The sequence below is a fragment of the Culex quinquefasciatus genome, chromosome 3 (assembly GCF_015732765.1).
Source record: "Culex quinquefasciatus strain JHB chromosome 3, VPISU_Cqui_1.0_pri_paternal, whole genome shotgun sequence".
Lineage (NCBI taxonomy): Eukaryota > Metazoa > Arthropoda > Insecta > Diptera > Culicidae > Culex > Culex quinquefasciatus.
Window position 1 is genome coordinate 113,543,510 of NC_051863.1, and position 12,222 is coordinate 113,555,731.

At 47.2% G+C, this 12,222-nt stretch overlaps 1 protein-coding gene across 1 annotated transcript; it reads right to left on the minus strand.

Annotated features, from left to right (window-relative positions):
* Positions 1-37: 37 nt before the first annotated feature.
* LOC6041994 (39S ribosomal protein L36, mitochondrial) lies at positions 38-641 on the minus strand. The gene has a single exon (XM_001851115.2). It carries the CDS (start codon positions 514-516, stop codon positions 94-96), a length of 423 nt encoding a protein of 140 aa, XP_001851167.1. The 5' UTR covers positions 517-641; the 3' UTR covers positions 38-93.
* Between the last annotated feature and the right edge of the window lie 11,581 nt (positions 642-12,222).

A 12,222-nucleotide genomic window follows, 5' to 3' on the forward strand; every position in this document is an offset into this window, starting at 1 on the left:
GCTTTATGTGATATCTTGAATTAAAACTCTGAACAAAGGTCTTTTAAAACTCTACATTTCACAATCCACAACTCAACAGAAAGAAAGCAACGTTTACCACGCCCGCACCGGACTCTGGGTGGCGTCGGTCAGGATCCAGGTGTTGTGGTCACGCTTCTTCATCGACATTTGCTTGTGGCGCGGATGGGTTTTGCAGATCACGAACAGCCGCTGCTGGCGCACCACAAAGTAGCAATCTTTGCAGCGGCGCTTTAGCCGTCCCTTGACCTTGAAGCCGCACACCTGGCTTAGCAGGGGGCCGGCCGTGGGCAGGAGCAGCTGCGCGGGCGATTGGTTGAGCAGCGCCGTCCGGGATGAGGCAGATTGATTCGCTAGTGGTGAGATCTGGCACGTTCCGGCGCCAGAGCCGGCGAGCACATGAAACAAGCTGGCAGCGGTGCAGCGCGATGCACTGGCTAGAGATCCCAGCAGGGGAGTGCTGGCCAGCAGCCGGCAACGGGACAGGACGTTCCACATGGGGGAATTGATTCAGGAACTTTTTAATCGAATAAAAATTAAAATTTGTTCAGGATTCCAACAAAGGATACGAAAACAAGTCTCGCGTTATGTCACTCGGCGAACTGATTTTGACAGTGACATTTCAACACCCAACCACCGACCGGGAGCCCGGTACGAATCACGCTAGTTGTCTCTTTCGCACCTTGACAACAAAGGGAATGTGCGACAAGGATAGAACAAATTGATCCGCGATTGTACTAAATCTTACACGATCAATCAAAGTAGATAAATCAATTTAGTTGCTCAAAATGATAAATTTAAAAAAATATTGTACACTCAAAGTAAAAAGTGTCCATTTTTCAAGTTCACCCGTCGTCACCCTTTAAAAGGGTACCGAAAATGTTCTGAATTTGACATAGGGAGCGTTCTTTTATTACGTAACGCAGTAGGGGGGGAGGGGGGGTCGGAGGCCGTGTTACGCTCCATACAAAATTTTTAAAATTTGTATGGAAATTTTGTTACGAGGGGGGGGGGGGAGGGGGTCTAAAAGTCCGATTTTTCGCGTTACGTAATAAAAGAACACTCCCATACCCTTTTAAAAGGGTGGCACCGGGTGAACTTTAAAAAAGGATAGAAAGTATCCTTTTTGAGGATTTAAAGTACCCTTTTGAGGGATACTTCTGACTTTGAGTGTACGTTTCTCTCTTCATCCTTAAAGGTGTATTCACATTATACCGCATCCGCAGCCGCAGCCGCATCCGTATAAAATTTGACAGTACGGACGCACAGTGCGGAAGCGATTTCTCCAATGCATTTCATATGCAGCCATTCACACTGTTCCGCATACGTATACGGATCCGTACTGCGGATACGGATGCGGAACAGTGTGAATGGCTGCATATGAAATGCATTGGAGAAATCGGGTCCGCACTGTGCGTCCGTACTGTCAAATTTTATACGGATGCGGCTGCGGCTGCGGATGCGGTATAATGTGAATACACCTTAACAAGGTGGTACCGGTGCAGGGGATGGGCAAGAACAACGGTGATGGTGTGCTTTCCGGAAATGAAACCACCGCCGACGTCGGAGCTGCTGTGGGTCAAGATCAGCAAGGAGGCCGACGAGCTGTATGAAACGCTGATCACGCAAAACCCCAACCCCAATTTGTTTAATGTTTCCCCATCCCCAAATTTGTTTAATGTTTACATGCTCCGGCTGTGCCTGGAATCTGCCTGCACAGGATAAAACCGCACAACAGATTGCTTTGAAAGTTTAGTGTTTTCCTGCGCTTCAGATCAAAGATAGAGACATTTTCAAGCTGTCAAAATGACTTTTTTCAACGTCAAGATAACTCAATATGAGATGGGAATGGAATGTCAAATTAGCGCTAATCAATTAGCTAATTGACGAAAATCAGCGCTAATTAATAAGTGTAAACATGATTGATTAACTGTGTCCTGCGAATCTATGACATTTCCCCGAAACCCACATTCCCGAAGAGACATTTCCCCGAATGCCACATCTCCGAAAAGACACTTTCCCGAAATGTCATTTACCCGAAAATCATTTCCCCGAACAATCCATTTCCCCGAACGGCCACATCCCCGAGTGGCGACTTCCCCTAAAAACCATTTTCCCGAATGGCCACTTTCCCTAATATTCCACATCCCTGAAAATCATTTTCCCGAATGACCATATTCCCGAACGGCCATTTCCCCGAACGCCACTTCCCCGGTAAAATGGCCATTCAGGTAAATGACATTCGGGGATATGGAATTTTCGGGAAAATGATTTTCGGGGATGTGGAATTTTCGGGAAAATGATTTTCGGGGAAGTGGCACTTTCGGGGAAATGATTTTCGGGGATGTCGAATTTTCGGGGAAATGATTTTCGGGGATATGGGATTCGGGAAAGTGGGATTCGGGGATAAGGGATAAAACCGTGTCCTGCCCCTCGGTTTCTCTCAAAAGAACGCGCCGCGCGGCATTTCTGACTGTGCAGTAGACATTGTTGCCAGCGATTTTCTGCACTTTTGGTGCAATAAAAAACATACCTGGCATCAATAGGGACGTGGCGTTACATCGTGGTGCCACCTGGTTTTTTAAGCGCAAGAGTGTAAAAGTGCTGAGTCATCGTCTAAAAATAGACGGCGTCAAGGGGTAGGACACAGAGTAACTGAGTGACTCAATTTTACAAAATTACTCAATGTGGCTCAAAGTTACTCAATCTTCCTCATGATTTTTTTTTTAACCGAGTTGCGGAATTTCGTTCTTAACTTACCTGTCAATGCGCAAATATCGCTTCGTCCTTGTTGAGTTCCACATTCTGGGGCACCTCCAATCCTTCTCCTTTTCGGCCTTGAACCGCTGGTAGCTGTAAGTGGGAACCGATTTGTCCAAAATCTCGTCGTATCTTCTTGATGCGGGCTCTTTTTCTGCTTTTGCAAAACCTCGTTAACGATGTCCATTTTGCCACGTTTTGAACGAAATTACTTGGAACCATCGACAGCGGCGGCACTCTCTTTGGAAACGGCCTAAGTGTTCTTGGCCTTGGCGGTGGCAATATCAGCCAATTTTGGTTAAAGCCGCTGTCGGAGCCTTTTTGCCAGCAGGGGCACCGTTTCCGGTAGCAGCAGCATTCATCCCTTTTTTCCGGTTCGGTATTTGGGGCAGTGGCCAAGCCTTCTTGCCTCCCTCAACACCTTTCTGACAGCCGGAAAAATTTACGCTCCCGCTGTTTTTGTGTTTTGCTAGTTGTCAGTGTCAGCGTTGAAATGTCAATGTCAAAATGTGTTACGTCGTTTGTGAAAATCATGGTGAAGCTTGAGAAACTCTGAAAAACGTGCGTGGCTCAATGTTACTCAATTCTATTCAAATTTTCTCAAAATCACTCACTGTCCTACCCCTTGGTTAGCATACTACAATTTATGTGCAGCGCATATACCAGTAAAATGCAGAGGCATTCTGCAAAAATCTATATGCAAAACTAATAGCATCTATCATGATATTTATTTCAGTGCAGCCTTAAAACGACGCGCCACATTTTCGCCAAATGCTCGCTGTCGAATCCCGCGAATCCCATACTGCGCATTTTGTTTTTGTTGATCTTCTTCTTCGAATCGCATAGTATAGGGGGATGGCGTCGCTATTTTTAGACCACGTTTTCCACTTTTTCTCATCGAAACCGACTACTTTATCGACTTTATTTTGCTGGGCGAGATAGGACGCCGTCTATTTTTAGACGATGACTCAGCACTTTTACACTCTTGCGCTTAAAAAACCAGGTGGCACCACGATGTAACGCCACGTCCCTATTGATGCCAGGTATGTTTTTTATTGCACCAAAAGTGCAGAAAATCGCTGGCAACAATGTCTACTGCACAGTCAGAAATGCCGCGCGGCGCGTTCTTTTGAGAGAAACCGAGGGGCAGGACACGGTTTTATCCCTTATCCCCGAATCCCACTTTCCCGAATCCCATATCCCCGAAAATCATTTCCCGAAAATTCGACATCCCCGAAAATCATTTCCCGAAAGTGCCACTTCCCCGAAAATCATTTTCCCGAAAATTCCACATCCCCGAAAATCATTTTCCCGAAAATTCCATATCCCCGAATGTCATTTACCTGAATGGCCATTTTACCGAACTGTCGTTTTCCCGAATTTACATTTACCCGAATGGTTACCTCACCAAAAAATCAAATTTCCCGAATGATAACCTAGTTATAAACTAAATTGTTATTTAGGGATTTTTGCCTTCCTCACCTTACTGAGGAAAGGCTTTAAAATCACTCGAAAAATGAACTTCTTAACTCGACCTCGTAGACATACCTTCACGTATACCTATCGACTCAGAAACAAATTCTGAACAAATGTCTGTGTGTGTGTCTGGATGTGAGTCCGTGCACCCAAAAAATGTGCACTCGATTATCTCCGAACTGGCTGAACCGAATTGGACCGTTTTGGTCTCATTCGATTCGTCTTGGGGTCCCATAAGACCCTAGTTAATATCATAACGTTTAGTAAAGTACTTCAAAAGTTATGCTAAAAAAACGGTTATGGCTAAAGTTTGAAAGATTGTAAAAAGGGTGGTTTTTGTAAGAAAACCCGTCGGATCATACATTTTTAGAAAGGTATTTGAAAGACCTTTCTAATGAGCCCAACACATTAAAGATCTGATAGCCCTATCAAAAGTTATGAGCACTTAAGTGTCATTTGTACACATTTCAGAGGCCGGATCTCAAATATTTTGATGAAAAAGTTGTCCCGATCTATCATACGACCCATCGTTGGATAGGTAATCAAAAGACCTTTCCAACAAGCCCAAAAGATTGAAGATCTGATATCCCTATCAAAAGTTATGAGCACACAAGTGTCATTCGTACACATTTTAGAGGCCGGATCTCAAATATTTCGATGAAATTGTTGGCCGGGTCCATTTTGCGACCCATCGTTAGTTGCATAATTAAAAGACCTTTCTAATGAGTCCAAAACATTGAAGATCTGATAACCCTATCAAAAGTTATGAGCACTCAAGTGTCATTCGTACACACTTTAGAGGCCGGATCTCAAATATTTTGATGAAAAAGTTGTCCGGATCTATCATACGACCCATCGTTGAATAGGTAATCAAAAGACCTTTCCAACAAGCCCAAAAGATTGAAGATCTGATAACCCTATCAAAAGTTATGAGCACTTAAGTGTCATTTGTACACATTTCAGAGGCCGGATCTCAAATATTTTGATGAAAAAGTTGTCCGGATCTATCATACGACCCATCGTTGGATAGGTAATCAAAAGACCTTTCCAACAAGCCCAAAAGATTGAAGATCTGATATCCCTATCAAAAGTTATGAGCACACAAGTGTCATTCGTACACACTTTAGAGGCCGGATCTCAAATATTTCCTGATTTAGCAAACGACCCGTCATTAGTTGGATAATTAAAAGACCTTCCAAATGCACCTAAAATATCGGAGAAATGATAACCCTATCAAATGAAATGAGCCGTTAAGCCGATAAGAATTGAGAGTGAATTTAAAACAAGGTGCAGCCTTCCCCGTCTTTCTTTAGTTTTTTTTCTCAGTATATTTTATTTCAGACACAGGATTCACTTTCTTTAATAATACAAATAAAAACTTCTCAGCAGAAATGGATTATTTATTCAGCTGTCTACAGCGTAATTGATTCGTTTCTCTACGAGAAGCACAACAATCCTGTTCCTCCTTTTACTCGACAAGCTTGGACAACATCTTCTGAATGTCCTCCTTCCGATTTCCTCAGCATCGACGATGTAATCTTTCTCGTACAGAAGTGCACCAACTGGCTCATCTTCGACCCAACCTCCCTCGGTTCCTCGCAGGCCAGCTTTTCCGAGTCTTCAGCCAATCCAGTCTGGCTGACTGGCTACGGATGAGGTTCGCGCCTCCTTGTCGGACCATGGCTCGGCGATTGGTGGTGGTTCTGCATGCAGTTGCCCTCGACCTGAAAGCCGTCCAGAAATATGCACACGGAATGAGCGAAAACCTTATTAGAGTCTGATTCGAGGTTTGCCTACCTGGCCAGTCAGATGTTCCGGCGACGGTAGGTGTTGATGCAACGTGCTTCTTACTGCCACAGGTCGCCATGTTCGAACAAAGCGGATCTACACTAACTGGTCTGTCACGTTCTAGATGGGAATCTGGTAGTTGTGCCAGTTGCTGAACCGCACGATGTAGCCAAACTTTTCAGTCGCGGCCGATCGACGGCAGTTTTTTTTTTTTTCCTTTGCTCTGTCTGTTGACGTCTAAGACCGTAGAAGATCCATCTCGACGCAGGGTGTCTCACTCGGTGAAAGCCGGTTCGCGTACCCAGTCTTCTGGGTAGGACGGGCTTTACTCAAAGTTGTGTTGTACGTTGTTCACTCGTTAGTGGTGCTGTTTTCAAATTCGAATTTTCGTTCTTTTGATGAAGTTGGTAATTTGTTTCAGTTCTGTTTCGACGTTGTTTTGCAGTATTTTGCTTAGAGGGGTTACGTATTCCAGGATTTGGTAATCAGCTCTTTGGGTGTTCCATACGACGCAGTCGTACAGGAGGTGTTGTAGATTTTCCTGCTCGCCGCAGGTTTCGCACAAATCGTTTGTCTCCCAACCCCAGCCAAATCGACGTTCCTTCGTGAGAGTGTGACCTGAACGAATCCTGTTCAGGATACGCTTTTCCTCTGTGTTTAGGTCCAAACGATGGCACCAGATCTTCTTACCAGGTACACTCATGTATTGGAAGTGGGTGGCGCCTTTTTCTTTGGAGATATCGGTGTAGTTTCTTGTCCAGCTGTCCCAAATTTCTTTTTCTGCTAGCTTGATTCCATCTCCGAGTGTAAGTGTGTTGAAAAGATTTTGTTTTCCTTTTCTGGCCTCTACCGCTACTTCGTCTGCTCGTTCATTTCCTCGGATCTCCTGGTGGCTCGGTACCCACTGGACACGGATGTCCTGGGGAGCTGCTGCCTCGAGTTGTTTCCAAATTTCCCAGGCCAGATAGTTTTCTTTCACCAGCGATGGATTGTTCAGTGTGAGGCAAGCTCCTTGAGAGTCTGTTATTACTGCCGCCTTCTCGTAGCCTTTTCGCCTGATCATCTGTACTCCCTCGTAGATTCCCAGAAGTTCCGCGTTCGTAATTGAGAAATTTTCGTTCATTTTGAGCTGCAGCACTTCCTGGTCCGAATCGTCGTACACTCCAGCGGCCACACCATCGTTCGATTTGGATCCGTCCGTGTAAACGAGTTTGAACCCGTCATACCGGTCTTGTTTTACCTCCAGGAATTTCTGTTTCCAGAAGTGTATTCCGTAGTCGTGCTTGGGTTTTTGCCCTTTGAAGAGCTTGTTCCTGATCTTGTTCTTGGCTGCCGGGCCAACCCGCCTTAGGTTGCTTTCTAGTAACCGATCCTTTGGTTGCAGTTGGCAGACGACATCGTTGTGCTTCACCGCGATCTTGGTCAGGAACGTTCCGTTGTCCGCGTCAGAATTGATTGCGTTTTCGATGAAGGGTTGAGGTTGGTTGCCGTGAAACTTTGCTTTGAGGATCTCCTTCAGGGTCAAAAACTCAATTCTGTCTTTGACTGGAAGTTGGCCCGCTTCTGCTTGAATCACGTGGATCGGTGTGGTCTTCAGGTATCCCATTGCACTTCTCAGATAAGCATTATGGACGGTTTGGATCTTCTGTAGGTTGCTTGGTGCCGCTGCTCCGTAGATCGGTGCTCCGTACTCGGTCTTGCTTCTAATCAGGGCGTTTCCGACCTTGACCAAGGTGTCGGGACATGCTCCGCTGTTCCTTCTCCCCAGCAACTTGATGATGTTGATTTTGGACGCGCCTTTTTCCTTCACATCCTCTATGTGCTTTCTGTGGGTCAATGTCTTGTCCATAGTGAAACCGAGGTACTTGTGGGTGTTGTTGATCTCCACCTTTTCCCGTCTGATTTTTATCTTCAAGTGTTCGTGGTTTTTGTTGGTGAACGCGATCGCTGCACATTTGCTGACGTTGAGGGTCAGATTCAGGCTCTCTAGGGCTGCTGCCAACTTTTCCAGAAATCGGTTAGTTCGGTTTGCTGCTTCTTCCAATGTATCTCCAATTCCCAACACAGCGAAGTCGTCCGCGAACTGGATCAGCTCACAACCATCTTCTTTGACATCGTGCAGGGGGATGGTGTAGAAGTTGAAGACTGTAGGCGATCCTGGGCAGCCCTGTGGTAGCCCCTCACTGGTGTCTGCTGATAGTTTGCTGCCGTCCGTCTCGAGCACTTGGGTCCTTTTGCTCAGGTAGGTGAATAACCAGGAAATGAGCTTCCCAGGGATACCCAAGTTGACCAGCGTTTTCATGAGGATGTTAAGATCGACGCTATCAAAGGCGCCAGACAGATCCAAGAACACTCCGATAGCCTGATCTTTCTCCCGTTTCGCCTCCTTGATCCGGTTGACTAGGTAGTTGACGCAGGTAATTGCTGAACAGTTCTTCCGAAACCCAAAAGACAGCTTAGGTAGAAGATTTTCAGCCTCCGCGAACTCATTCAACCTGTCCTTAACCGTGCTGTTGATCAACTTGAGGTTGACGTTCATCAAGGCTATCGGCCTTCTGGAGGACGGGGAAAGAGGATCGCCTTTTTGCTTGGGGATCGGTTTCACCTTGACGCACCTCCACCTTTCCGGGATTTCCTCGCTGACGAAAACGTGGTTGAGCATTTCGCACAGCTTGGTCTGAAATCCCAGATCAAGTCCCTTGATGATCGCGTAAGACACTCCGTCTCCACCAGGTGCCGAGTGCTTCTTCTTCCTTTTGAGCGTGTTCAGGATTTCGGTTACTGTGATTGGGCGTTCGTATCCTTTCAGCTCTTCGTTGATTCGAATCTCCGGTCGGCACGTCTCCTTGAGCTTCCCATCGTAGTAGTGCTTCATGAACGCCTTACAGTCCTCCTCCGACATTTCCGGTTTCGCCGAGACTTGTTGGGTTAACGCTACGTCCAGACCTTTAATGATGTTCCAAAGCTGTTTCAAAGGGGTTGATTCATCCACTTGCTCGCTGAGTTCCTTGTTGTACTCCCGCTTCGCTCGCCTTATCAACCGTTTCAAAACAGCTCGTCTCTTCTGTAGTTCCAGTTGGTTTGTGAGGGATTTGGTCTTGTTGTAGCGTCTCAACTGTTCTCGTTTGGCTTCGTAGGCTGCCTCAATGTCTTCGTTCCACCATCGCTTCAAATAGTTGGCTTTCTTGTTTTTTACCACGTACGATGCTTTCGCCAAACACTCTTCCAGGATGTTCTGCATTTCCTCCGGGTCTTGAATGCAATCTGGATCGACTTGGTTCAGCAGCTTGATGGCCTTTTCCTGGTTTATTTTTGTGGTCTTACTCTGGAACACTGGAATCACGCTGCTAATCTGAGCCAGGATGCACAGATGCAGACTCCCAAACTCCTGATTCAAGACTTCCCAGGACGCTTTCCTAACCAGTCCCGGAGTGGCGAAGGAGATGTCGGGAGTCGAGCTTGGTCTTGTAGCAGTGGTCATACACGTTGAGGCTTGCTGCTTGTTCATGAGGACCATTCTCGAGGACATCATCAATCGCTGAATGAGGATCCCCTTCGGACACGGTTTGATGTTGCAGTCCCAGTCCTGATGGTGCCCGTTGAAGTCCCCTCCGACCAAGACCTCGCCATTCAGGTCATGCAGTTCTTCGAAGAGCTTTTCGATCTTCCCGAGACATTCCTTGTGCAGTTCCCGGTTTGGCGGTACGTAGACTGATACGAAGGTAATTGGGTCGAATCCTTTCACTACTTTGACAGCGATAACCTCCACTGGCAGTAAGTTGTGAAACTTTATTTCTTCGAACTCCAAACTTTCGTGTACCAGAACTGCTACTCCTCCCCAGCCTTCGTTTCTTCTTTGGCTCGCCATCCTGTAGTGGGCCATCCGGAAGTGCTCTTTCTGTTTTAACCAGATTTCTTGCAGCAGCGCTACGTGGATCTCGTTGTCTACTAGGAATCGATACAGTTCTTCCCTCGTCTCCGACGGGCGAATACTTTGCACGTTGTTTTGTAGGATGTTGAGTTTCTTACACGCCACTGTTGTGCTTATCGGCTGTTCTGTTTCCGTTCCCGTTCGGTGATGAGTTCCTCTCTATGATGTCCTGGATCCTGTTAGCGACTTCCACAACGAGCTGATCCCGCTCCAACTCTGAGGATGCTTCCTGAACTTTCTTGCCGATGTGTGCCTGCAGAATCTTCAACGGTTGTATCCAATTCTGGTTCCTTACTTCGGCCAAGAACTCTCTGCGCATCTTGTCCAGAAATCGCTCAAAGTCGGTGGTTTTGAAGGGGTTTTCCGGACATTGACAGCCTCCGCCTTTCGGCCGGATGATTTCCGCTTGGTTTGCACCCCCCGATGAGTCTTGGACCCGACCCGAAAATTCGGGGCGATTGTTTCGTTGTCGGTTTACTTGCAAGGGGGGGTACGAAACGTCGCCTTCGTCTCCTTCCTCTTCCAATCCCTCAAACCCATTTGTCGTTTTAGGAAAAGCTGCTTCTTCCGCTTCCTTGTATCCGATCTGCTTCGTCCGCATGGTATCCAGGATCTTTTGTCTCCTTCGTCGTTCTGCGCAGTCCTTACTCGAGGCCCGGTGCTGCCCTTTGCAGTTGGGGCAGTGATCCTGCTCTCCGCAATCCTCTTCTCCGTGGCCACGACCGCAAATTCTGCACCGCCGCTTGCTAGTGCATTTTTTAGCACTGTGGCCAAACCTCCAGCAGTTCTGGCATTGGCGAATAGGGAAAATGTACAGCTCGCATTTAAAGGCGCAGCCATATATCTTGACCAAGCGGGGAACCTTTTGGCCTGCTACCGTAATCCTCAGGTTGGTCGTGTCAACCAGATTCTCGTTCACCCTCCTCTTGATCCGCTGCACCTCCAGAACCTCCGTCTCTGTTGTGATGCAGTCCTTGATCTCCTCATCTCCGAAATCCAGCGGAACTCCTTTGACGAAAAGGATTGTCGAGCTGTTCTTCCGTGGGAGGTGGATCTTGAGATTGTGGCTTGCGAGATTCAGGGACTTTAACTTGTTCTCCGCGCCGGCGTCCGTGATCACCACCTTGAACTGGAACCGCCCAATCTTCGTCACCTCCCGGTAATCCTTGAATCTCTTTTGGGTCAGAATCCTAGCCAGCTCCACCGGTTGAGTCGGATACTCTTTACCGGTATCGATGGGTTCGAAATAAACCACCCCCAGTTGCCCAGTGACCTCCTGCTGGACGGAGACCGTTGAGGTACTAGCCGCCGGGCTGGTTGTCACTCCCGCGTAAGTCGCCGCACTGGTTCCCGATGTTCCCTGCTGAGCTCTCCCGGAGTCCTTTCCTTTGGCCAGTTTTTCCTCCGTGTTTGTTCCGTTGATTGACTTCGACCGTGTGACCCTACCGTCCAGCGGCCACTTGTTCTGCTTCTTCGACATCTTGTTTTCCTTTCTCTGTATATTTCCACTTTCGAACCGTCCGCCACAGCGGGATTTGGCACCGCTGATCCGCACGCTCTCGAACGATCACTCGAATCCGTCGTTTAGCACTACGCGCGTCGATTCCCGACCGCTCGCAAGAGCCGCACTCAAATGCACTGCCCGAGGCCCCGCCCACACGCTGTGGCACCGGTTGAGGACTTTCTACGCACTTTTTCCCCACCGAAAAATACCGAAATCGACCGGATTTCACGCCACTTCCGGAGTCCGCGGTGGGCCGCACACGATGCGACTGCTTCGAAACCGACGGAACCACTTATTGCGATCGTTTTTCCCCGATTTACTTGGGACCGCAGCGAAAAATGCTCCTCTCTAGCGAAACACGCGCGAAAAAAAAGTCCACCATCAAACTTTTGAATTTGGCGCCCTTTGCAAAAAGTGATCGACGGCAGTTTTTCTGCATTTGTTTACATAGGTGACACTCCCTGATGACAACCGATGACAGCAAAATAGTTTGGATCATATTTCAAATCTGTTCCATTTCCACCCGTTCCTTCAGGCACTTTGTGGATCGCATTTTTACACTGAGATAAAAAAGAACATTTCTGGAGTTTTTTAAGGTCCAAAGCACCCCAGTCACGGCGTTCTCACAGGATTCTTACAGAATTCTACCAGAGCGAAAATATTCTTACTAGAACTATGCCATCAGCTTGCTAGAACGTTGTGAGAATTCTCAAAGAATTCTAGCTCAAATGCAATAACCGATTCT

What these genes read in the sequence shown, in the direction of transcription:
- LOC6041994 (XM_001851115.2), bottom strand. Translation starts at nt 516, where the DNA reads ATGTGGAACGTCCTGTCCCGTTGCCGGCTGCTGGCCAGCACTCCCCTG.